A 27,759-nucleotide genomic window follows, 5' to 3' on the forward strand; every position below is an offset into this window, starting at 1 on the left:
TTCACATCCAGCCCCACCAGACTGGGACGGCTCGAGGGCGAGGATGGGGCCCAGCCCACCGGTGCTGAAATCAACGGGAACAATGGAGTCGAGACCACGAGAGAACCTGAGTGTGCGTCCATCCAGAATGCTTCTATTACAGCGTAATAGGCAATATATTTACACGGAGCAAAATCCAAAAGGGTATTCGGGGAGAAGCCCGCCCCCCCCCCAGCTTCGCACCCCAGCTCCTGGATTCCCCTAGGAACCGTGTTACTCTCCCCTTGTGGATCTCTCCACGTGGGTTCAAGCCTTGCCCTTGTTCCTTTGGCGCACCCTGTGTTACGCACCGAGCTCCTTTCGCTGGAGCTTAAAGTCTCAAAATAGGTTTTTCTCCGGGTTCCCTTTCTCGCGGCTCGCAGCTGCAGGACCTCAGCGCCGGCACACACTGCGGACGCGACCGCCGCGGGCCCCGCTCCCCCTGGCGGCCGCGCTCCGCACTGCAGCGGTATCGCGCCCGCCCCGCCCTGCCCCGCCCCCGCCTCGGCTGGCCCGGCCGGGGGAGGGGTCGCGGCGGCGGTGGCGGCGGCGGCGGCGTCAGCGGCGGCCCGGGCGGTGGGAGCCGAGGCGCCGGAGCAAGATGGCGGCGCGAGTACTGTGTGCCGGCGGAGCGGCCTCGGCCGGCAGCTTTCTGCGGCGGGCCGGCCCCTGCAGCCTCCAGCCCGGGCTCTGGTGAGCAGCGCCGCCCTTTCCGGGAGCGGCCGGGGAGGGGCCGCCGCGGGGCGGAGGGCACGGGTCCCCGGCACGAGTCTACGACCCGGCCCGGCCGCGCTCCCACTGGGCAGGGCCTCCCGGACTGCGGGGCGGCGGGACCGAGGCCTCGGTCGGCGCGGCTGGGCGAGTCGGAGTCTCGGCGAGGTCGGAGTGCCTGCCTGCCGGGCCGGCCGGGCTCAAGGTCATGGTGGGAACGACGCTCGGCGCCGAAGCCACGTCCGCGCGCCGAGCCTGCCCGGCCTGCGGGACCCTGACCCGGCGCGACCCGGAGCGGTGGCAGGGCGGCGGGCGCATGCCTGAGGCCGCAGGCCCTGAAGTTGCGGCCGCCTGAGAACACTGCTCGCCCGCGCAAAGCCTCAGTGCTTGATTTCGCAAATGGCAGTAGAGATAACCCTCACCTCCTGGGTTGTTGTGAGGAAGAAATAAAATACCGCATCGTCCCCGGTGAGCCCTCAAGTGGAGGTCGGGGAAGTAGTGAAGAGGTGTCAGCCCTAAGAACAGTCGTTGACTTGCATTTAAAAGTAGATAGCGAATCAAAAAGTATGTACAGTTATCAGCACTAAGGGGACGTTGGCTTCGTGTTTAAACTCTTTTTCTAACCTCATTGGATTAAATATTTGGTCAGAATCCATCCCTGAGATAGCCATGTCCCATTTTACAAATCGAAAAACCAAATCCCATACTAACTTACACATCGATTTGCTTCTTCGGTTTCTTTACGTTGGGTAACTTAAATTTTCTCTTTTTGTTTGTGTTTAATTAAATAGTGAGCCTATAGAAAATACAGTTGGCACTTAAAAATGGAAGCGGGAGGGAGCTACCTGTTAAACTCCTAATACGGGCCAGCTTTATACTGATACGGCTTATTTGATGTAATCCTAGTAGCACTCTTAAGAAGTAATAGGATGTGCATTTTAGAGATGAGAAGGAACCTAAAGGGCTTGAGACACGTGGCTGGAAAAGGCATTTGAACCCAAGTTTGTGAGGCTTGAGGCCCAGTGCCCTTCCTAGGACTCATGCTCAACTTGTGTTTCAAAATTTGATATTTATGTTTCCAAGATGGTTAACAAATCACCCTCCTTTTATTTTTATTCTGTTATTAAGTATCTACTGTTGCTTTATTTTTTCACACAGATGATAAAAGCCCATGAAATTGATATTTTCTTTTTTTCACAAAAGACAGCTGAGACTGAAGGTGTTCCCCTAAAATGCCCAAGGTCACTTGAAGCTAATAAACTGGAGATTTGGACCCGGGTGTGCCCGGTACCCCCACTTCCTGCTGGGGCCAAGCGCTCTTGACACTGGCGTCCTTGTCTCTATACAAGGTCCCCTGTACCTTCTGACTACTCAACTCCTTCCCGGGCTCTAGTCTGCTTTAACTGTAGGTGTTCTTTAGGACTCAGTCTGGACCCAGCTAACTCATTGATTCTATCAGATATTGAATGTATATGATGTCGATGAAGCCCTGTGAACCTGAGCATAATAGCCATGGTCACTCTCCCCAGGAAGCCATGGCAGAGGTGAAATCCCACGTAGACTTACAGATTGAGGTAGGTGGCATGGGAGAATCAGGGAACCTCCCTGCATGAGGTCATGGAAGGCCTCTCCGAGAAGGTGGCATTAAGCTGAGACCTGAAGGGTCAATGGGCATGAAAGCCGTGAACGGGAGGAGTCAGGCATACTGGGAAACCCGAGAAAAATCTAAGAGCAGGAGTAAAGGGAAGATGGAGAACAGGTGGCGAGCAGCAGGGGCCCGATAATTCCAGGCCGCACAAGCCATTGAGAGAGCTTGGATTTTACTCTGAGAGCCATGGAAGACGTTTAAAGGTATACACTTTAGTGTGATGATCTGATCTACGTTTTTAAAAGATCAGGCTGACTTTGAAAAGGTGACAGTCAGGATGATGGCCAACTAGGCAGATACTGGTGCCATTTACCGAGACTCGTTTGTTCCAAAGGTGAGAGTGCCCACCACGTGCCAGGTGCTGTTGGGAAGCATCAGTGAATAAGGCACGCAGGGTGCTTGCTAGTCATTCAGAGAAGGAGGAACAGGTGCAGGGTGGGGAGGGGGCAGATCCAGGGCAGTTTTGAACCCGGTGAAATTGGAGATGTCTGTGGGCTACTCGAATAGAAAGACCCAGTAGGCAGTTGGCTTATTGTACCTATATGACTCCTCCAAGGAGATGTCTGGACAGCATTTGAGAATTGTCAGCATATAGGAATGCAAAATGTTAATAGATCCATGGGTTTCAGTATACTATATTGTATTTGATTGAAATTTTTCATAATAAAATCCTTTTTTAAACTATAGGAATGGATGAGATTTGCTTGAGGAGTGTGGATAGAGAAAGAGCTGAGAAGCAGGCCCTGGGCTGTATGGATATTTACAGGCTGGATATAGGAAGGAGAGGCAGCAAGGGAGCTGGAAGGGGCAGCTGTGAGGTCATTATTGGTCAGTGCCTGGGGGCGGTATTTCAAAGAGGGAGTGGTTCAGCTGTGCCAGATGCTGCCAGAAGGTTAAGATGGCGGAAGAAAACCACTTACCGACGGGTGGTTGTGAGTGACTTTGCGAGAGTGGTTCCAGAGGGATGGAGGACGCGTTCCCGGGAGGCCGATTTGCCAAGTACATCTTTGCTCTGCTCAGTGCCAGGCCCTCTGCTCAGCTGTTTACTGAGCACTGCATCAGTGTCCCCCAGGTGCTGGAAACGAGCATGTACCCAGAATTTAACTCATCTTCCTCCTGCAAAGCCTGCTTGCTCATCCTGGGTTCTCTCTCCCCAGCCGTGGAACATCTTGCATTTAGTGGTCCAGGCCAGAAACCAGGTCTTCCCCAAGCCCTTCCCTGCCTGCTCCCGCCCATCTAGTCAGTTGCCAGATCTGTTAGTTCTGCCTCCAGCATGTCTTGACTGTGCCTCTGCATCACCACTCGGCTGGATTCCTATCAAGAGTGTAGACTTGAAGCCATTGGTGAGGGGGACAGCTAGAGAATTCCCCAGAACAAATGAGCAGGACATTTTCCTACTAGAAAGATCTCTGACATGAACCCTGACTAGATCCTAATCCCTCTTCCTTTCCACCCCACCTCCACCAAGAAAAAAATCTATAAAAAACATTTTAGGGACAATTGGGGACATTTTACGATGGAGTGGATATTAGATATTATAGAATTATTATTTTCCTTAGATGTGATATTTATTATTAGTGACATGGTTTGTCCTTGGTCTTAGGAGATGTGTGCTGAAGTATTTAGGGCTGGTGTATCATGATGTCTGCACTCTGGTTTCATATGGTTTGGTAAAAATGAAAAAGCAAAATATATATAAACAGTAAAAATTATAAAATGTTCATTTTTCATCTAGATACAGGGCATAGCGGTCTTCGTTATACTGTTCTTTCATCTCTGTGTCTGAAGTTTTTCAAGATTAAAGGTTGGGGAACGGCTGTCTCTAGCAGCAGTGGCGAAGACAGATTTACTGGGCTTGGCGGTGGGGCGGGGGAGGGGAGTCCCGTGGCTCCTGCTTTAAGGCAAGACTCTTCTTCGGGTGGGCCCTGCGGCCTCCGCCCCTCCCTCTCCCCTCTGCTGTATTCGCATTCCCCTGGCTTTGGCAGCTAGAGTTCTGCTTCGGAGAAAGTCCTTCCTCCCGTGGGCAGCAACCTGACAAACTGTTCCTCATCTTCCAGGCCCTCAGCTCAACAGGTGTCGCTTCAGAGGGCTGGTCCATGTCTCCCTCAGGCTGACCTAGACCCCACTCCCTCTGCCCCAGCCCGCCACGCCCACCACCCGTGTCTCCACGGAGGGGCCCTTCTTCCCCTGGACTGTGATCACGTTTGTCCGTCTGCTTCCACCAGCAAACCAAGGTCTGTGAAGTCAGGGCCAGGCTTATTCCTATTCGTAGCCTCAGCCTGGCCCAGTGCCTGGCACATGCAGGGCAGTCCATGCATATTTGGTGATCAGACGACCAAAGCCCCTTGCCTCATCCTGTGGTCTCTGTGTTAAATGTATTTCCCTTCTGTAATTTGCCCCGACTAAACCAAAACACCATCTTCCACACCTAATCAGTATCCGTGTCTTCTCCTCTTCACCTCAGGAGTATCTTTTGAATGTAATCCATCTCCTTCATCCCTCCTGCCATCATCTTAACCCAGGACCATCCTTTGGTCCATCCAGTGAGTATCAGATGCCTTCGGTGTGCCGGTACTGCTGGACTGGGCAGCCCGCCAGGAGCCCAGGAGCCATGCTCCCTGCCTTTCTTGCTTAGTCCACCACCACACCACCACCGGGCTGCTTTTTACGCCTGGATCTTTTCTGAAAACTTGCTAGCGTTGCCCCGTCTACAGGGTAAGGTCCAGCTGATAGGCTTGGTGCACGGGAGCCCAGCCCCCCTGGCCTGCTTGCCCTCCCGTGGTTCCTCTCACTGTCCTCCCACACCCTGTTCTCTTGCCTTCCTGAATGCTTTGCTGTTCCAGAAACATGCCACACAGCTTCACGACTCCATGCCCCAGGACACGTTGTTCCCTTTGACTGGGATTATCACTAGCTTTGTCCCTGTCTTGCTTGTCCTCCAAGACAGAGCTACAATGTCTCCACTGGAGTCCCTCTCGCTCCTTGCAGGCCAAGGCCAAGGTGGTTCATTCCCTCCAGTTCCCACAGTGCATATGAGTCCACAGTGTCTGTGACCACTCTGGCTGTTTACTGATAGGTTTTTCCCATGACAGTGGGCAGGCTAGGCATCTGTTCATCTTTGTATCCATTGAGCCAGGCACATAATGCTTTTTCTATTTAGAATCTAGTGTTTTGTAGGATGTGCTGCCCCCTACCTCACCCGCTGTAAAGTGCCACCCAACACATATATGATGTTATAAAGACAGCTGATTGCAGTGTTTGTCACTCCTGGTAAAGCACCCTGGCCCAGCCCAGGTCTTATCACCCTCACAGCTGTTAGCATGGCTGCTTCTATCCCTTTCCGTGATTCAGCTTGGACTGGGCACATGAAGCAGTTTTGGTCACCTGCCAGCTGAAAGATTTCGGAGTTCAACAGTCAGTTGGGGCTATGCTGCGCCACACTGTTTTTCATTTGTCAAGACAGTTGCTACCCAACTTTGACAAGTAAGCAGCACTCAGGCTCTTGTGTGTGTCCTGTGATGCTGACTACTTCTTAGGTCAATCTTTAGCTTACAAAGTGGTGTCATATCCCTTACCTCATCTTACCCATCCTAAAGTAAATCCCTTTGGTATTAAAATCTGGAACGAATGCTCACTTGGGGAGGTTTGTGTGGAGGAGGCATCCCTTATTAGTGAAAATATTTTGAACTTTACAGTTAGATCTGGATTCATATTTTTATCTTGCTGCTTCTTAGCTCAGGTTGTGTAATAACCTCTGTGAGCCAGTCCTTAAGATGCAATAATACCTACCTTGCTAGATTGTTGTGGGGATTAAATGAGAAGACAGGAACAAACTGCCTAGTCCAGTGCCTAGCAGGAAGTGTGTGCTTATTAGCTTGTAATCCCCTTAAATTCTAAGGAGGAAGGGAAGAATTACTTTGGAATTTTTTTCCCTTCCAGATTTAGTCCATCAATAATTCTTTATTATAAAGTATTAAATGCCATAGGAATTAAATATCAATATGAGTGCGCATGGTATATGCTTGTCTGTGCACTTCTGGAAGGATTCATTAAGAACTATTAGTAGTGGTTGCTTTGGTGAGTATTTCTTAATGAAATTCCTTAGTGCTGATATTTTTAGAAACTTCCATTGTACCCCTTTCATAAGGGGTACAATGTTCATAATTGTTATTACTAAAAAAAAAAACAAAAACGAACTATGCAAAGTCCCGTTAAAAAAATCTTAAAACTGGGCTTCCCTGGTGGCGCGGTGGTTGAGAGTCTGCTTGCCGATGCAGGGGACGCGGGTTCGTGCCCCAGTCCGGGAAGATCCCACATGCCGCGGAGCGGCTGGGCCTGTGAGCCATGGCCGCTGAGCCTGCACGTCCGGAGCCTGTGCTCCGCAACGGGAGAGGCCACAACAGTGAGAGGCCCGCGTACCGCAAAAAAAAAAAATCTTAAAACTTTCTACTTTGCATATCACTAATTTTATATGCTTGCCCTTTCGCTTCATGATATTATTTAAGCAAATATCCCAAAACATGGTGTCTTTAAAATACTTTAAACACGGGAATTCCCTGGTGGTCCAATGGTTAGGACTTGGTACTTTCACTGGCGAGGGCCTGGGGTTCAATCCCTGGTCAGGGAACTAAGATCCCACAAGCCACGTGGCACAGCCAAAAAAAATAAAATGAAATACTTTAAACGAATTGACAAAAATGTTTTTATTTTTATTGAAGTAAATTTTACCATGATTCATTTGGAGAATTGCCTTCTTCAGAATTAGTTTATTTATATAATCAAAGAGTGGGGACTTCCCTGGTGGCGCAGTGGTTAAGAATCTACCTGCCAATGCAGGGGACACAGGTTCGAGGCCTGGTCTGGGAAGATCCCACATGCCGCGGAGCAAATAAGCCCGTGCGCCACAACTACTGAGCCTGTGCTCTGAAGCCCACGTGCCTAGAGCCCGTGCTCTGCAACAAGAGAAGCTGCTGCAATGAGAAGCCTGCGCACCACAACGAAGAGTAGCCTCCGCTCACCACAACTGGAGAAGGCCTGCGTGCAGAAACAAAGACCGAATGCAGCCAAAAATAAATTTGGAAAGAAAAAAAAAAAAAGTGAATTGAAACCAGACAAATACCATATGATTTTGGTTTCTGCTAAAGAGCTAATAGTTTTTATATATAATTTCTTTTAATTTTAAAAGTTTTTTTTAAGTAGTTTTAAAAACAGTTTTAAAATCTCACCATTAATCAGGTGCTGTCCTAAGTGCTTTAAGTGTATTTACTAGGGGTTAAACATGTACTTAAAAAAATACAAGAGTAAAATAAAAAACATAGTCAATACAGATATTATATGGGGAAAGATGTGTGTCTCCTCTATTTTAACTCTCCAGCCTCCCTTCAGGGATACCACCATTAACACTTTTCTTAATTCTAAGGCATTTTAACATATAATAAAAGCAAAATGGAAGAATTTCCAACTTCTTTTTACAAATGCCGCTTAGGACTATATATTTTTGTCTATGCACTAATAAGAAAAATTGCATGTACTGGAATTAACTTGTTATTTTGCTTATTTAATATGAGCTTGCTGCTTTTTAATCTTAAAAGATTTGAAAAAATGCTTTTCTGTTTCTTGATCATTACTGTATTTATAGAAAACATTTTATTGTTAATTTTATATTTGTATATTTTGTTTATATATTTGTAAGCTCCATCGGTCCAAAAAAAATCTTTTTATCTTGTTTCTAGCTATTTGTGATAATATCCTATGAATTGGTTTTTAAATTTAAAACAGTCATGTGGAGTGAAAAGTGTTCTGTAATGTTTGTTCATTAAAGCAGCAAGTCAATTTTTTTTAAGCAAAAAAAGAAAAAGGCTGCCAATGTAACCCGTGAAATTTAGAGTTCTGTTTTTTCTAAAGCACCATAGTTGAATAAGAATAGGAATTTGTATTAATGTGGAATCCACTTGTTCATCTCATGAGGCATTGGGGAATTTGCACGTCATGCAAGTTTTTCTTGCCTCTTGTTTAAACTCCCCTTAACACCTGGGGTTACTCTCTCTTTACCTCTCTCTTTACCTCTTATATTTGGTATCTGTGCCCTTAAACAGGTCTGCTAAACAGATTGAAAATGGTCTGTAGGAAGTCATCTAGTGTTTCCAAGAGATCCCCCCAGAAAAGGCTCACACTGGCCTGTGAGTAGCCAGACCTTGTTTTGAAGCACTGGATAAGATCTGAGTGTTTGTATTGGTCATTTGGAATCCCAGCACGTTACTGCCCTTGGCATGATCTAGCAAAGGGCAGAAAAGATCATTTATGTGTACGTGAATTAAAGATCAAAACAATAAAGAGTACGCCGTGATAGCCCTGGCCAGAGAGGATGGTCATCCGCATAAAGGCGATCGTGCACAAAGAATGGGCACAGACTCAAACGACTACATTCTGTATGATTCCATATATGAGACATTCTGCAAAAGGCAAACTGTAGAGACATAGAACAGATCAGTGGTTGCTAGGAGTTGGGAGAAGGGTTGATTACAAAAGGAGGAATTTTAGGGAGTGAAGGAACTGTTCCCTATCTTACTGTGGTGGTGGTTACATGGCTTTATGCATTTATCAAAACTCACAGAACTGTATGTCCCAAAAAGAGTAATTTTACTGTGCATGAATTAAAGTGGAGAAGATGAAGGGACGCGATTTGTCATTTGATTATGGTTGTGTGAAGTTAGGAAGAGGGTGAGTCTCAGCCAGGCTTTCATTTTTAAAATCTTGTTCTCAGGTTATGTATACCTATATACCTTACCCATAAAGGAGTTTCTAAACATGCACTTTAGATATTTTAGCTAATTTTAGGTATAAAAATAATATATGTATATGGAAAATTCTCAAAGAGTCCAGAAGGTTATACAGCGAAAAGGAAAACTCGCCCCTCCCATCCCAAGCCCACTCACAGTCCCCAGATGTCCTCACTATTAGCAGTTCACTTTGTGTGTGTATTTGTGGTACTGTTCTGGGCCTGCTTTTCCATGTAACTCATCTCAGCGATACCAACATATCAGTGCGTGTAGATCTGCCTCATTCCTTGTATTGATTGCATTCTATTCTGATTTTGGCTCTACCTTGATTTATTTGACCAGTCCCCATTAATGGGTTCCAAATTGCCTGTACCAGGAACAAACTGGAAACAAGGTAGTAAGGAATGCTTGCACGCATTCAGCTGTGTGCACTTGTCTAAATATAGCTGCCCGTGGGACATACCACAAGTGCAACTCTTAGGCCGAAAGGCCTACGCAGTTTTAATTTTGCTATAGATAATGTCACACTGCCCTCTAGGGAGGTCACACAAATTTGTGATCCCACCAGCAAGCATATGGGAATTAAACATGCACTTAAAATTTCACAGGTAAAGTGTAATTTGTTACTTAAGTCAAATCTGTCCTCACTTTCTGACAGCATGGATAGTAGGAGTTCAGTTATAAGATGAAAATAAGCAAATTATTTATATGTTAATGAAGTCTGTATTCTTAGGTTTTTGTGAGTTAAAAATCTTGATTCTAAGGTTAATTTAGTTTAGGGGTAAAATAGTTTTTTTAACGAAAGAATTCACTTTCTCTGTATATTCCTTTTCACATTCTTTTGTTGTGGTAAAGTACACATAACATAAAATTTGCCATTTTTAAGTACAGTTCAGTGGCGTTAAGTATGTTCACATTGTTGTACAACTGTCACCACCATCCCTCTCCAGAACCTTTTCATCTTCCCCAACTGAAGCTCTGTACCCATTAAGTAGTAACTCCCCATTCTCCCCTCCCCTCTGCCCCCGGCAACCACCATTCTACTTTCTTTCTCTGTGAATTTGACTATTCTAGGTTTCCTTGTATGGTTTTTCTATGTTGAAAATTTCCGTGGAGGAAGGAAGGACACACGGTGGAACTCACAGAGATACACGTGAGAACTCTCCTAGGAGTGCCGAAGTTACTTCTCTCACACTCCGCTCCTGTGTTCAGAGTGCACGCTGGTGGCATGAAAAGTGGACATGCGGTATCCCAGGTTCTAGAATAGTGCCTAGACGGCGTGCTCAAGGCGTATTTGCTGAATGGATTGATGAATTTATGAAAACAATGTACTACACGACACAATCTAAAGACCCTGGGATCTTTGTACCTCTGATTAAACTCAAATTTTTGCATTTGTTATTCCATAGGAAATTGGCGTCTTCCATTATCAGACCTCGAGAGGACAGCTGGTTAAAATCCTTATTTGTCCGGAAAGTTGATCCAAGGAAAGATGCTCACTCTAATCTCCTAGCCAAAAGGGAAACAAGCAGTCTGTACAAATTACAGTGTGAGTCATAGGTTTGCTATCTTCATAGTTGACTTTTTTCCCTTTGTTCATAAGTTTATCGTTGAATTTTCTTTTGTTTCAGTTCACAATGTTAAACCGGAATGCCTAGAAGCATACAACAAAATTTGGTGTGTATACCAAACTATCCTTTACTTGGGGAAAAATAATGATTTTAATATTTGTCAGTTGCACTAACCCTTGATAGCAGAGTGAGATCTTTCACGCCTCTTCTTAAAACTGAACGTGGAGAGGCTCTTAAGTTGAGCTCTGTTGGGCATTACCAAGGATGTTTTGATTTTAAGCGCTTGTTCAGCTAACTCCTCACATAGGCTATCAGACTTGGGAATGTTACTAGACTCTTTCAGGTTGGAAGGGACCTTGCAAGGCGGTCTAGCCCAGCTACTCATCCAGTGCTTGAGTCCTTTCTGCAGCCCTTCCTGACGCTATGCTTAAATACATTTCATATGCTCCATTTCTGGACAGCTCTGAGTGTTAGGAGTTAGAATTCACATCCCTGGGACCTCCACTGTGTCCAGTTTTACTCCTAAGTAATATTGCCACGTGAGAGCCCTGTATGGATTTCAGCAGAGCTGCCATTTCTTCCCGGGTCTTCCATCTGCCAGGATTCAAGTCCCTTCAGCAGATTCTCATATGACATGAAACCCATATAGTCTTATCGAATTTGTAAACTTTAAGACCAAAGAGAATTAAGTGCGTTAGTTATTAACAGAAATAGCATTTTAATGATCAGTTGTCCACAAATATAATTTAAAAGCTTTTTTTTAACCTTTCATATCTGCTGCTTTCATGAGAAAGCAAATGATTTTGTTACCAGAATCAGCGTAACTTTCAGAAGCAAAACATCTTTTGTTGTTTTATTTTTGGAGGTGGTTCGTGAAATATAACATTAGCGTTGAGTTTCTTGCTCACCTCAGCACAGTTCTCTTTATTTTAGAAGTGCCCTAAAAATAAAACAAATGCTTTTTTCTAATTCTCTTCTCATAAAATGGAATTTTTCTGTATGCTGATGTTTCTCTGGATTATCTTTCCTGTCCTTTTTTTCACTTCATCTCCTGTCTCAGATTCCTGGCTGTCTATTCATGTTCTCACTTCAAACTCAATGTGCAGAATTACGCTGCTCTTCCAGTTTCTCCATGTGTGACACTCACCATGGTTTTATTTGACTCTTGCCTTAGTTTTATGTGGTTAGCTGGTCACTAAGGGCTGTGTATTCTTCATTTGACGTGTATTTTGCTTCTCTTTGCTTGTTTCCCTCTGCAGGCCTGTTGAGGCCCATTTCCAAGTAGCCCTTTCTGACTGCCTTCCTGGGTTTGAAGCTGCACCTGTACCTTCGCCCCACCCTGCAGTCCATTACCCAGAAGTTTGTCAAATTGATCTGCTTGAGTTCTGTTTTCTCCTTCATCATGTTTGTTTATCTTTTCTCTGAAACTTTCAGCAGCTGCCTGTTTCCAGCCTGGTTTTTAGGGGCCCTGATAATGAGGTTCTTCCCAACTCATCAAGTTCTGAGTACAAGTACTACCTACCTTACAGCCTCCATTCACCTGGGTCATCTGTGCAGGCTTCCGTCTTCCACACTAGCTCCAGTGCTGAGTTGTTTACTTCCTGATCATGTCATGTGGCAAAAAGAAAACCCAATTCCATTTCCCTGACATAATCTGTCTTTCTCCACCCCTAATTTCCATCAATCCCATGTGATTTCTGAACTTTCACAGGTCATACATCAGATACATTTAATATCTGATGTTAATTTTAAAAGTAAATGCTACCCTTCAAAAAATTACGTGGTTTGGTCATTGTACTGGGTCTTAAAGTCATTTGAGTTTTCAGTTAGACATAAGACCATTCAGAGCTTTTCTCTGTTAACTAGTCATATCCACCCAGTCCTAGTGCTTCAACATCGGGTGGTGATCACTAGCTTAATATCACTTGACGTCAGCAAATAATGAGAACAGGTTCCATTTCTGACCCTTGATATCTTTTGCATCCATTGTTGGATCTATATGGCACTTTTTCGTCATAATTTTTCTATTCAAAAAGTGTGCAAATTTTAGCTTTTCTCTTGGTATGATGCAGTTATGGCTCTTCCCTTTACCTTTCCCTGTCCATTAGAATCTGTAATGCGGGAAGGTCTCCGTGGAACCAGGCTCTGACACCTCTGTTAAATTAATACACTGCCAGGACCATGCGCAATCAATAGCGACAAACAGGGCGGTGTGTCCGGCGTGGGATTAGGTGCGATACCTTTCAAATCCCCTCAGCTGGTTGAATTGAGTAGAAACTAATTTATGCCTCATGTCGTCTCTTTCATTTGGATTCTCCTGCCCCTTTGATGCCCTTCGGGATTGTTGGGGTCGGGGTTGCTTCCAGACTGTGTTGTGTCCTGGCTCCGTCGTCTTCCTTAAAGCCCAGTCGTTCTCTGCTGCTGCTTCCTGTGCCTCCTGGGCCGCTCCTGTCATCTGCCCCATCCTCCACATGACTTTCTTCCCTTTCTTTTCCCGCGTTCTTTTTCTACCATTCACATTTCTCTCATCCTTCCCATCTTTGGAACCAGCAAAAGTTAGCTTTCATACACATCACCATTCCTAAGTATATACTTCTTTTTTTTTTTTTTTCTGAAACAGCAGATAATAGACTCATAGTTCCTGGAATTTTTGGACCTTTGGCTCTTCTTTATCATTTTTATCAATATACTTGAGTTACTTACCACTGTTCTAGATAGCTGGGGTATCAGTCACCTAAGCTTCTGATAATTGGGACATGAGAGCACAGCAGAGTTCAGCCAAAAGGCTAATTCTGCACGTCTTTTTATCATAAACGTATTCTGAGGTCAGTTGTCAGAACACAGAGTAGATGACCTTTTCCTGTTACTGATCATGTGTTGTCCACCTGGTGTAATTTCGGTGGTTGTTTAATTAGTGTTGCTCTTTCTTCTCTTTAAGTCAAGAGGTGTTGCCAAAGATTCACGAAGATAAACATTACCCTTGTACTTTGGTGGGGACTTGGAACACGTGGTATGGCGAGCAGGATCAAGCTGGTAGGAAGCAGAAGTCTTTGGAATAAACCCTTGTTCCTTAAGCCTTTACTGTCATTACTTAAATGATTTTTAACATAATGCTTGTTTTTATAAGCAAAGCTTTCCAAGTCTCAGTCTAGTTTTATGGTTAAAGTAGTTTCTCCAGTAAATCACTGCAGAAACTCCTTTTTGATTGTTTTTCATGTTTGAATCTATTATTGAAACTTTATGGTGTAACTTGAGCCAACACACATTACAGTTTTGTACTGTGTTAACACCATGCGTATCTAGAATATTTTCAAGGTAAGAGTATCATGAAACTCTAAATGTATGTTATCGTTTAAAATATATTTCAGTTCACCTCTGGAGGTATGAAGGAGGTTATCCAGTCCTCACGGAGGTCATGAATAAACTCAAAGAAAATCAGGTAATGATTTTTGAAAAAGACTAATGATATAGTAGATGTTAGTACAGAATTAAGTGATTCTTTTCTGCCATCGTTTTTGTTAGTAAACTGTTAGTTTTCTTTAGTAAAAATTTTATTATTTGGACTCTTGAGGTTGTATTTAAACATAGAGTAACCAGTTGTAATACTATTAAAATGATAGTTCTTATTGTAAAAGTCAATTGTACTTTGATAAGCTGGAACTTTGAAACCGGTAAGTCAGTCTGGGTTACCTAACACATATCTGCTTCAGGAACTGACAACCACATATTCTTCATCTTGGGCCGACTTTGCTATCCTCCCCCTCCCTTCACGAAGAGGTGTGTGTTAATGGAGAATATTCTACCAGCCATACATTATTAGGAAAGAAAACCTTTTGTGTAGACTCCCCGTCCATATATAAATGACTTTTTTTTTTTTTTTTGCCTTGCTGTGAGGCTTGTGGGATCTTATTTCCCGATCAGGGATTGAACCTGTGCCCTCAGCAGTGAAAGCACGGAGTCCTAACCACTGGACTGCCAGGGAATTCCCAATATAAATGGCTGTTTGATTTTCTGATGTTTTGAGGTGTCCATGTCACCTGTCTCAATATGCTGTCAAACAGTTAGAAGAACCTAAAATCATAGGAAATTAAATTAGTTTACTTTGTCATTTAAATAATTAGGATGACTATGTAGTTTGATATCTAAACTTGGACACTTTTGAGAGTGAAAGGGAATACTAATAGTCATTATGCTGGTTCAACAAAATGTAAACTGGGACTGTCTCAGGCCAACTGGACCCTGTTTATAATAGTATTCTATTGTGGGAGGAACATAAATGTTGCTAAAGTGGGTTTATATATAAATCTTCTAATATTTATGATATAAATATTAGAAGATTTCATGAGCACCTTTGTTCACTCAAAGGAATTTGCGGAATTCCGTAAGGCGAGAAGCAACATGCTTCTCTCGAGGAAGAATCAGCTACTATTGGAGTTCAGTTTCTGGAATGAACCTGTCCCACGGTCAGGACCGAATATATATGAACTCAGATCTTACCAGCTCCGAGTAAGTATTGAAATAGGAGTTAACTGTCCCCTTGTTCTTCTCTGCAGAAGGACACGCACCCCTGATGCTGAGTGAACAGCAGACACTGAGCGAATGTTCTGTGATGTGTGTTTGGCTCGTTTTCTCCCCTGTCCAGTTCTTCTCCTCTTATTTCCTTTCTAACCTTCCTTCTTTCTCCTCCTTTCTCTTTGCTGAGCTCATTTGTTTTTTATAGTCTTAACGCATAAGGGAAAAGATGTAACATACAGGATCAGCTACATTATATAGCATCTGTTGTCATTGAACTAGAGCAGCTAATAAGCATGTGACTGTTGACATTATACAGCACTGTAAGACAAAAGGGGAATAATATTTGCACGACTTTCTAGATATTTCCCTACTTAGGTGACCACTAAAAAGAAAGGCCCAGGTGGCAACATAGTTAAAGTGTAAAAGTATCAGTAGATCTTGGTGGTCTAATGCTCAGTATTATACTGGAAAAAAAACAAGTGATGTCCTTGTTAGGTTTACTTAAATTGAATTATTTAAAAATTTCACAATAAAGTCTGAATAGGTACCAACAATTTAATCATCGTGGGCCTAACTATGGTTTTTATGACTATAATTGGATGACTTAATTAACTCTCACTTTGTGTGTATGTTGTCTTCTTAGATGAAGCCACAGTGGGATAGGTATGAACACAGTGAATAATACTATTTTGTTACATTTTTTTTTATCTGTTAGATTTCACATTATTAAAAGTTAATTTTTAAGTTAGTCTTGTCATTTGATGTTTTTTATACTGTTAGTTCCATATTTCTTCACAGAAGAACTAACAAACCGAATCCAAATCTCTTTTCAGCCAGGAACTATGATTGAATGGGGCAACTACTGGTGAGTATTTTACCAAATGATGAGGTTGGTAAGTCTTATAAATAGATTCTTTTAGGCCATAGTGTTACTTCTAGAAACAAAATCTGGGGTTAGTGCCATGACTTGATACTAGACTGTTGTTTTGTTTGATATATTTGTATTATGAAATTTTTCAAACATGTACAAAACTAGAGAGAAAAATACCACAGGTCTCCCTTCCATACCCATTACTTAGCTTCAGTAATTATCAACACGTGGCCAGTCTTGCTTAGGTCTAAATCCCCCAACCCAGAGTGTTTGGAAGTAAATCTCAGACAACATAAAATTTCATCTATAAATATTTTAGTATATATCTCCAAGAGATAAGCACTTTTTATTAAAAAAAAACAAAAGCCCCCAAGTGTCACATGAAGTTATTTCATATTCTTCTTGGATGTTATCTTTTCTGAAATGTTGCTTTTGTCACATAAACAGAGCACCACAATGATACAATTGCTTCTTTTTTTTTCTTCTTAGTTTAGCAAAATATGAATTTTTCTTCAAACTGATCTATAGATTCAACAGAATCCCAGTCAAAATCCCAGCAGGCTTTAGAAATGCAAGGGACCCAAAATTGCTAAAACAACCTTGAAAAAGAGGAACAAAGTTGCAGGACTCACAGTCCTCAATTTCAAAACTGACTGCAAAGCTAGAATAATCAAGACAGTATGGTACTGGCATACGGACAGGCATATAGATCAATGGGATAGAATTGAAAGACAAGAAATAAATTCTCACGCACGTGAGCAATTGGTTTTTGACAAATGTACCAAAGCAATTCAGTGGGGACAGATAATCTTTTCATCACAGGGTCCTCAGACAACTAGGTATCCTTGCAAAAAGATGAATTTAGACCCCTGCCTCACACTGTATACAAAAACTAACCGAAAATGAATTGTAGCCCTACATGTAAGAGCTAAATTACAACACTTTCAGAAGAAGACATAAGAGAAAATCTTCGTGACCTAGGGTTAGGCAAAGAGTTCTTACATAAGCACCAAAATCACAATCCACAAAAGAAAAGAAATGGTAAATTATAATTCATCAAAATTAAAAGCTTTTGTAATTCAAAGGATACAGTTTTAAAAATTAAAAGACGGGTCACAGACTGGGAGAAAATTTTGCAAATCACATATCTGATAAAGGACTTGTATCCTGAATATATGAAGAAATCATACAACTCAATCACGAGAAGATAAATAACTCAATTAAAAAATGGGCAAAGGACTTGAATAGACAGTTCTCCAAAGATACACAAATAGCCAAAAAACATATGAAAAGATGGTCAGCATCACTAATCATAAGATAAATGCAAATCAAAACCACAATTATTTTCCATTCATCTCACTCCCTTTAAGAAGGCCATTATCAAAAGAACAGAAAATAACAAGTGTTGGCAAGATACAGAGAAATTGGTACCCTTGTGTACTGTAGGTAGGAATATAAAATGGGGCAGTCATCATGGAAAACAGTACAGAGTTCTTCAAAACATTGAAAATAGCATTACTCTCTGACCCAGCAACCCTACTTCTGGGTATATATTCAAAAGAATTCAAAGCACCATCTCAAAGAGATGTTTGCACACCCATGTTCATCACAGCATTATTCACAGTAGGTAAGAGGTGGAAGCAACCCAAATACCCATCAACAGATGAATGGATAAAAATGTGGCATATATATATAATGGAATATTAATGCAGCCTTTAAAAAGAAGGAAGTCCTGCCACATGCAGGGTGAACCTTGAGAACATTATGCTAAGCAAAATAAGCCAGTCAGAAAGGGACAAATACTGTATGATTCCACTAATAGAAAGTTTCTAAAGTAGTAAAAACCATAGACACAGAAAATGAAAAGGTGGTTGCCAGGGGCTGGGTGCAGGGGAGTTGGTGTTTAGTGGGTATAATTTCAATTTTGCAAGATGAAAATGTTCTGGCGATCTGTTGCACAACAGTGTGAATAGACTTGGCCCTACTGGCCTGCACAGTTGAAAATGGTTGAGATAAATTTAATGTTAGGTGCTTTTTACCACAATAAAAAATAAAATCATAAGATAAATTTGGGGAAAAAAATTTAATGGGCAAAGAATTTGAATAGACATTTCTTCAGAGGAGCTCTATGAATGCCTAAAAAGGACGTGAAAAGCTGCTCAACATCCTTAGTCAGTATGGAAATGCAAAGTAAAACCACAGCGAGATAGTACTTCATACCCACTAGGATGGCTATAATTAAAAAGGCAGAATAACGTGTTGATGAGGTTGTCAATGAATTGGTACCTTTACACATTTCTGGTGAGTGTAAAATGGTACAACCACTTTGGAAAAGGAAAACCATGACTTTTTACTTACTTTCAATTTATATATTCTCCTTTTTTCAGTTATAAAATTTCTTGCTTTGGGCTAGATAATTTCTAAGATCTACCTCCAAAAAACAGTTCTGGGATCTTTTTTTCTAATGAATCTTTTCTTCTTAGGTCATCAAAGGCTAAATAATGCAAGGTAGAATTCCTTTTCATTTGAAAACTAAGAAATACATATTTGATTGTATACTATTATTGTAGACATCATTTTATTAAGGAATTCGGGGGTAGGGTTGATGCTATAAGTGTAGTAATTTAGTTGCCCACAGAATAGGATCACCCAGTTCTATGTTTCCGTATTACTCATTGAGACTTGCCCACCGTGGAATCCACAAGGAAGGAACTGAGGTTATTCTTCAGTTATTTTAAAAATTATTTATAAAGCCAGTTCAGCATTCAATTTGTATTTTGGCACATAGGTAACTAAGGTGGTGATCTCCTCTTCACTTCATGCTTCTGATTATTTCCAGGCTAAGGCAAGGTATGTTTTCTTTGCCTACTGAGAAAGTGAATGAGAAAAATTCAGAATGAAATGAACTGTCCTGAATATTTATCACTATCAATGAAACTAAGGGTTTTCCCCCTTAGGGTTAGAATGCACATTAAAGTGATTTGCTTAATTTCAATAATTTACAAATCAGATTTGTAATTTTTGTGAAGATTATGATCACTTAACACTACATGTAAGGTTAAAGAAATTAACATCGCTTGGAGGTAGCCCATGGGAGCAATAGCAAGAGATCCCTCCTTTTCCCCTAAAGAACCTGAAAGCATGGGTCACCTTTGTGGAGTTGAGCACGTGGTGAATGAGAGCCAAGATGTACAAAGTGACCTTGAGGAGACTGGCTTCCTCACTCCCACCACAGGCTGCCCTTGCTCTGATTCCACACCCGCCTTTGAGATGTTCTAATTCAGTTACTATGAAGTTTGCCTCTAAGAAGAGAATGCGCTGGTCAAGCCGACTCACTTATCTTGTCTCTCACTGTGGATATTAGTGGATTGAATCCTTGTTCATAGTCTCCAGCTCTTTTTTTTTTTTTTTTTTTTTTTTTTTTTTGCGGTATGCGGGCCTCTCACTGTTGTGGCCTCTCCCATTGCAGAGCACAGGCTCCGGACGCGCAGGCCCAGCGGCCATGGCTCACGGGCCCAGCCGCTCCGCGGCACGTGGGATCCTCCCGGACTGGGGCACGAACCCGTGTCCCCTGCATCGGCAGGCGGACTCTCAACCACTGCGCCACCAGGGAAGCCCTCCAGCTCTTTTAAATGAATTAGAATGAATCCATCTTCCCAAGTCCTGTCCACTCTGGGACCCTAATATGACTGAGACATCAGGCCAAGCCTGGGCAGTGTTGATATAAATTGACTGGGTAACTGGGGTGTGGAGTCTCTTGAGAGACTCTACCTGTGACCTTCCTACATCACTTGAAACTGCTTCCTTCATTTTCAACTTTGGTTCTAGAAAACCGCTTTAAGAAAACATACATTTTAAAAACTTGTTTAGGATTTCAAGTGCATCACACTTGGGAGTCCACCTGCCGATGTGGAGGACGTGGGTTCGTGCCCCGGTTCGTGCCCCGGTTGCCAATTGACAGTTGGAACTGCCAGGAAGCTCACGTCCATGGTTCTTCCATATGCTGTCCGAGGGGTCGCAGAATTCGACACCCGCCCTTGGCTGTAGATCACAGAGCTTGCGGGTTTCTCAGAGTTCATGGTGTGCAGCTGCTTTGTAAGTGCGGTGCACTTCCTTCCTCTCTGTTTTAAGCCCTGTTCTCGAGGCAGGGTCCCTGTCTCCCTTGGAGTACAGTGCCTGTGGCACCGTGGGGTTCTCAGATCGAGAATTCCCTCACTTTCTCACAGTGTGTTCTTGGAAAGCAGCTTTTTTTAAGTTGACAGGTCCTAGCCTACCCTCTGCCAGTTTTCTAGACTTTACGTTAAGAATCAGCAGTGCAACCACATGTCCTCACGTTGTTGTTTTTATTTTTTTTTTATTTATTTATTTTGGCTGTGCCGGGTCTTCGTTGCGGCATGTGGACTCTTAGTTGCAGCATGCTTGCGGGATCTAGTTCCCCAACCAGGGATCGAACCTGGGCCCCCTGCATTGGGAACGCGGAGTCTTACCTACTGGACCACCAGGGAAGTCCCATGTTGTTTTTATTTTAATAGTTATGAATTACTGTCCATTTTTCACAAAAATGACTGCTGTAGCTATAGAAAGGTACATTTACATCTTATGTACATTAAAACAACTTTCGAATGCATTCTGAACAACTTGCGCTGAGGATGGAGGGAACTTACTGATACTTTTTAACATACCTGATTCAATATCTGAACGTTGTTTTTTTTCTTATAGGGCTCGTGCAATTCGCTTCAGACAGGACAGTAATGAAGCAGTTGGAGGATTCTTCTCCCAGATTGGGCAGCTATATATGGTGCATCATCTTTGGGGTATGTTTTTTTCCCTTCATTTTTGTATTCCTGGGATTTCAGAGTTCATTACTAACGAACTTGTCCTAGGCAGTAAATCGTATCTCAAGTCAGGAACCTTAAACACTGCAGCTGAGCCAAATGTCCCAGATGGAACGTAGGTGCTGGGCTACCCAGAACAAGAGGTCAATAGTGCAGGGTCCACAGATGTGCGGCACGTCAGTGCGCTGGTGAAAGTGAGAGTGGGGCGAGAGAGGTGAGGCAGCAGCCCCGGGTGAGGGGAGATGATAGAGCTGCCCCCGGCTCCCTCAGGGACGGTCCTGCATTCCATGCAGAGGAGGTGCCCACACGCGCGCCCACCCCCTGCCTTGGGTCTGACTCTACTGTCCCAGAAGCCCTTCTCTCGCCTTTTCCATCCCTGCCCACTTTGGTTTGGCACCATCTTTGGTGTCTTTCAGGGCCTGACTCAGATGTTCCCCTTTGTTCCCAAGGGAATGTCGCTGTCCCCTGAGCCCCCAGAGCCCAATACTGTGTGTGTGTGGTCACAGTCATGGCTGTTTATGTCTGTCTACCTGCTGAACAGGAACCGGGTCTCAGCAGTAGCTTGGTTCATTCTGGGCACATTTGTAAATGGTTATTAAAGAGATGAAAAGCATGACTTTTTCCAAACCTTATTAATTTGCTGAGGTGTTGGTTTGCCCTGTTTGGTCCACCAAGTGCTGCGGAGTCACGTGCCTGCTGGGTTAGCAGGAGGCTCAGAGACGGGTGACAGGTCTGCTGAGTGGGAAAGCAAACCTGAGGGACAGGCCACCAGGCCATGCGCAGTGAGTGACGCAGGGAGTTCCAGTTGGGGCCCTCCACGTTAGGAGTGTATATTGGGATATAAAGGGATACAAAGCTATGAATTGGGGGAAAACCAGTGAAAGGTGGAATACGAGCTAGACTTCAGCATCTAGATGGGACTGACAGTAGAGGTGGGAAGGAGGGGCTGGAACAGCCATGGAGACACAGGAAATTATAAAAAGTGCTCAGGAAACTACAGATAGTGCCGACGGGCTAAACGGTAAGATACCTGCCGGGGACCCGGGTCTAAATGGGTGAGTTGAGGCAAGAAAAGTCATTTTCACATTGTGCCCCTGGGACCTTTCCCTGAAACCCTCCGTGTCTGGGGAGGAGACCCCACTCCAAGCCCCCGCCAGCCACTGCTCACCTCAGCCACACACACTGGGCTTCCCCGGCATTTAAAAGCTTGAAACCTACACCAAATGATTAGAGGCCACCAATAACCCTCAGCTCCCAGAATGTCAGGGGCAGTGGTGTTCCTGGGAGCTGTTTTCTAGCAGCTGAGATTTGACCTCCTAAGGATCAGAGTTTTCAAATGGAGTAGATTTGCGAACAGATCTTTAAAAGATGTGTTCTGTGTCCCTGCCTTTTGATTATACTAACTGTAATTTAACCTTTATGGGTTCAAGGTGGGAGTGAAGTCATTTTTATCATTATTTTTTAGTGCATGATCTGTCCAGAGGATATAAACTGAAAAGACAGACCCCCTCCCCTTCCCCAGCCTGGAGGGGCCTCTGAGGGCGGCCTCTGTAGTGAGCGAGTGCGGAGACGGATGGGTCAGGACCCATGTGCTTTGGCGCACAGGCAGAGGTCAGGCACATGTCTACTCTGAGGCCCTGCCCTTCTCCACCTTCCTTTTTGTCTCGAGTCTGTGTCCCCAATGTCCACTGCCCACTTCCTACTTTATAGGAAAAAGTCTTGAGATGTGCAGAGATGAATTCTCAGTTGTCTGCCCCCAAAACTTAGCCTCACTTTTCCATTTTTTTTAGAGAAAGAGAACCAACATTTATCAAGCACCACCAGTGTGTTGGTTATTTATGCACCACTCCCTTTAATCCTTACAGCCACACACCACAAATGAGATACCTGTGGCTCACAGGTGGTGAATAAATCACCCAGGACCCACAGCTGTTCAGGAGCTGAGCCAGGCTCAGACATCAGCAAGTCTGGCTTCAAAGCAGGTCTTCCCCCCAGCACAGCCCCCCTTCCTGTTACCCTTGCACGTGATGCCATCCCGCCCCACCTCCTCAAGGCCTCGCTGCAGCCACGGCTCCTCCACCACCCTATCTGTGGCCTCCTTCCCTTAGTGTATGCATGGGCTCAGTGCCTCCCATCTTTAAAAGCCTCCCCAAACCCAAAGGTGCATTGACAGATGAACAAAATGTGGTTTGTTCAAATTCATAGAAGCAGAATGTAGAGTAAAGTGTATCAGGTTGGGAGAAGAGGGGAATGGGAAGATATTGTTCAATGGATAATGGTGGCACAACGTGAATGTACTTAATGCCACTGAACTACACATTTAAAAATAGTTAAAATAGTAAATTTTGTTATGTATATTTTATCCCCCCCCAATTTTTTTTTAATTAAGAAAATTTGTAAAAGAACACAGGCCTCCAAACTGTGTTCCCTGCGGGGGGTGGGGCAGGGGGTGGCGAGGGGTCACCACATGGTACCCTAGGTGTGCATCCGACCCCGGTGAGGACACTGCCGCTTGTCACATGAATGTTAACTGTTTTCCTCCGGGTGGTGAGAGGTAAAAGATTTTGTTTTCCTTCTATTTTTCAGCATCTTCAATATTTTATGTAATAAATTTATACTCCATTACTAGTGGAGGGAGCTTTTGTCTTTAGATGGTCAGAGGCCATCTAAGACCAGGCCTGCAAGGTTAGGTCTTCTCATAGGGAAAAGGAAGCCCCAAAACAGAAACTAGAACTGAGGAGGGAGCCCTGGGTGATCTCTTAGTCACGACTGACACCATGTCCAGATGCCTAGGAGGCATTTCCCTGGTCACTGGTTGGAAGGATCTTGCCCGGGTTGGGAATCAGAGACCAAGGCACCTGGGTGAGATATCCGAATTGTACCCCAAGGACTCTGACCCTTGGCCCATGCTCTTCCCTCCACCTGGAGTGCCTTTCCCTCCCGTTCCTGCGTGTCGATGATAAAATGGCCTTTTCAACCTGAAGACCCACTTGGTCAGATCACAGCTTCCAGGCAGCTCTCCCTGGTCAGCTGTGTTCTCCCTGTTGGGTCTCTTTGTTCTCCACTGCCTTGAATACAGTCTCACCCAGATCACTGTAGTGCTTTATAAATGCTGAGAAAAATGGAATCTAATATTGCTTATCCGTAGTCTGACAGTGTGTGGTTACAGATTTAACGTGTACTGAGGAAGTTCATTTGGTTTGTAAAGGCACGTCTTGAATCTGCAAGACTGTGAGTCTTGAGAGCGGGTGGTTTTGCGTCTCCCACAAGGGCTAACAGTTGCTCAAAATAGCCAGCTCACTGTCATTCCAGCTTAATACTGAGTTCCCAAAGTATAGGCGGTCCCTGACTTACGACGGCTCAACTTAGAATTTTCCAACTTTACGATGGTGCAAAAGTGATCCACATTTAGTAGAAACTCTACTTCACATTTTGAATTTTGCTCTTTTCCTGGGCTTTCAATACATTCTCTCGTGATGCTGGGCAGTGGCAGCCGCAGCTCCCAGTCAGCTACACAGTCACGAGGGTGAACAACCAATAAATTTATAACTATTCTGTTTCTTACTTTTAGTGCAGTATTCAGTAAGTTACATGAGATATTCAACACTTTATTATGAAATAGGCTCTGCGTCAGATGATTTTGCCCAACTGTAGGCTAATGTGAGTGTTCTGAGCACGTTTAAGCTAAGCTAGGCTAAGCTCGTCTATTCCAGTAGGTTAGGTGTATTGAATGCATTTTCGACTTAACAATATTTTTGGCTTACAGTGGGTTTATTGGGATGTAACCCCATCATAAGTTGAGGAAGGTCTGTAGGCTCTTTGAGAAAATGAGGAGTGCAGCAGAATCAACACTTAATGGATACACAGTTGACCCTTGAACAACACAGGTTTGAACTGCTGGGGTCCACTTATATGCAGATCTTTTTCAGTAAGTACACACAGTACTATATGACCTATAGTTGGTCAAATCCAAGGGTACAGAACCATGGATACAGAGGGCCGGCTACGGGATTTAAGCACCTGCGGATTTTGGTATTCACAGCGGATCCTGGAACCAGTCTCCCACTGTACTAGTGGAATTATGTTTGGTTTAAGTCTTAATTCTTCTGTGTGGCTATTTTTAAGCTTACAAAGATCTTCAGACCAGGGAAGATATACGGAATGCAGCATGGCATAAACACGGCTGGGAAGAACTGGTATATTATACAGGTAATATCTTCATAGGCATAAAACATTTCATTTTTCTCATTGTTTTAATGTTCTTTCACCCTGAAGCTAATATGTATTTAAAAAAAAAATAGTACGTTGCTCTAGGATCGTGAATTGTAAGGTTGAGGGAATGGAGAAATAGTCATATTTTTCTTCGACAGTTATAGGACATTTTTTCAATAGAGAATATTCACTCTTTCAAGTATATATGTCGTCTGGTACAGTTCTCAGATCTTCATGTGTTGTAAATTTTACATCATTACCCTTTTTGTGCATTTCTGTATTCTCTGAAAATTTATTATACAAATAAATTTTTTTCTAAGCTTCTCTTTTCTTATCAAAATTGTCCATTCCCCAAACCATTACAATTTAATACAGCAATTAAAAAGTAATTTTGAAAATTAATTTGGTATTTAGACTTTCCATATGTACATGTGTATGCATGTGTACATATGTGTACACCTATACATGTATGTATACCTATACACACACACACACACACACAATGAAATCCTAGTTGCTTGATTTTTAGACGAAAACAACCAGGCTGAATGGTACCACCTATGTTGCACGTCAGGTACATTTAAGCCCATATCCTACCAGGAAGATCAAAGAGTAATTTGTTCTGGAAAATAACTATTATCTTGTCTTTTAATTCAAAAAAATCATATAACTGTATGTGGCTTTGCTGTTTATTCTTACATTTCCATAAGTTCCCAAAGATGTGTTTTACTTAGCACTGACAGTTCTACAAGTACAGTGTATTTGTTCCTTTATACAGGATACAGTCAAATTATTTGATATTATATAAATTTTAATTCAGTTGAAAGAACCTTCTGAGAAAGCACCATTTTTCTCACAATATGGACTTTCCTAATTTCCTACAAATTATTTGATGTTATATAAATTTTAATTCAGTTGAAAGAACCTTCTGAGAAAGCACCATTTTTCTCACAATATGGACTTTCCTAATTTCCTACAAATGAAACTTTCCTAATTTCCTACAAATTTCCTACGACAGAATGTTTTAATATCATCTTATAGGAAGTCAGCTGATGTGTCATTAGCTTGTGTATTTCTTCCCCTGAGATCAATCCTAAATATTCCAGTACTCTATTCTGATTTCAAGCAGCATGTCTTCTGAATATGCTTAGCAGTCTATTTGTTAATGTATATTTACTGCAGTCTGTTTAGAAAAGAACGAGCCTAGTAATCTTGATCTTTGTTTTCAGTCCCACTTATTCAGGAAATGGAATCCAGAATCATGATCCCACAGAAGACTTCACCCCTCCAGTAAAGCTACAGAATTTTGATGTGCCTACATAAATTTATGTGACAAGTACTTGTCATAAATTAATTTGAACTGTATATCAAGTGAAAAAGAAACACTGAAGTGTAAACTGCTGTATATAGCTTGTAAGAGACCTCTTTTCTTTAAAATTTACAAAATCACAAGAAAGTGAACTATTACAGTTTGGCTGATTGTAGCAGTGCTCTGTAGTCCTCTGAAACATCCCTGTATTTGTCGAATATACCTTACAATACCGGGCCACCTCTCCCCACCCTCCAGGAAAAGAGGGCCCAAATTAAAATTGGAATCGTCTCCAAATAAGAATCCAACCATGGAAAAAAGTTAGCCATTTCTTTATAAAAAGCAAATCTGTTTTATAATTACAGATTTTTAGACAAATTTCTTGTATCAGGAAGAAATATAAATTTTGTCAGGTTTCTGTAGCATTTTTCTGAGTCTCAGACTAGGAACAAATTGTAAGTGTACCCAATACCTGCAAATGTTTTACTTCACTCTCATTTTTAATGTCAGCATAATAAACAGTGTATCATTACTGAGTTGGAAGTGGTTGATCGGTAATTCAGTCTCCACATAGTGTGTCATGATTATATGAGAGGAAAAAATGGCTTGAACCTCTGTATCATATGTGACTTTGAAATGAACACCTTGAATAGCACTAATTTTTATTTGTAATATTTTTCTATAACAAAACGAGTAGCACTAGGAAAAGAGGTTTTATTTTGTAAACAATCATCTGTGACCTCAGACATTCTCTGGTTAATATTTTAGTAAGCTCACAGACGATTTTTCCAAGATCATGTATGAGGGGTGGTGCATGTTGAGATTTAAATTGGCATAAAGCTGCATACTTTGTCTAGCTCTGATTTAGTTTTTTAATATAGTGTGCCAATTTTGTGACTGTAATCATGTGAAAGTCCTGTTGAAATGAAAAATTATGTCTGACCCCCAGATCAAAGAATTTATGTTAAAGTGTGAATAAAAATCTCATACCAAATGTCAGGCTTTTACATGCGAATGGTTTTCTCCAAGAACATATAAAATTCAATAAAATCCTCTTAATTTTCACATATTACATGTTTGCAATCTTTTTTTAATGACTGGTGCTGAGAATGACTCTGTCACTCTTGAAAGGTAGCTTGTCCCAGTTCAATGGGCATATGTGCGTCTACAGAGTAAAATATTAAATAGGCTCATCGGCCGCTCCTTATGGCCACTTGGTAGGTGTTATGAGGAATGGGTGTTTGGGTACCAGCGCATGATGGCCTGATGTTTGGGGGCTGGGGCTGCCAG

At 42.8% G+C, this 27,759-nt stretch overlaps 1 protein-coding gene across 2 annotated transcripts; it reads left to right on the forward strand.

The window, feature by feature from the left end:
• Window positions 1–566: 566 nt before the first annotated feature.
• NIPSNAP2 (nipsnap homolog 2) lies at window positions 567–27,538 on the forward strand. Of its 2 annotated transcripts, XM_060123231.1 has the most exons (10): window positions 567–711; window positions 10,566–10,705; window positions 10,788–10,833; window positions 13,666–13,760; window positions 14,096–14,166; window positions 15,093–15,233; window positions 16,076–16,107; window positions 20,833–20,927; window positions 25,074–25,157; window positions 26,390–27,538. In XM_060123231.1, exons 1-10 carry the CDS (start codon window positions 620–622, stop codon window positions 26,452–26,454), a joined length of 861 nt encoding a protein of 286 aa, XP_059979214.1. In that variant the 5' UTR covers window positions 567–619; the 3' UTR covers window positions 26,455–27,538. The 2 variants fall into 2 exon arrangements, with proteins under 2 accessions (XP_059979214.1, XP_059979215.1); XM_060123232.1 differs by lacking the exons at window positions 10,788–10,833; window positions 14,096–14,166.
• The last annotated feature ends 221 nt before the right edge of the window (window positions 27,539–27,759 follow it).

This window comes from Lagenorhynchus albirostris, chromosome 15 (assembly GCF_949774975.1).
Source record: "Lagenorhynchus albirostris chromosome 15, mLagAlb1.1, whole genome shotgun sequence".
Taxonomy (NCBI): Eukaryota; Metazoa; Chordata; class Mammalia; order Artiodactyla; family Delphinidae; genus Lagenorhynchus; species Lagenorhynchus albirostris.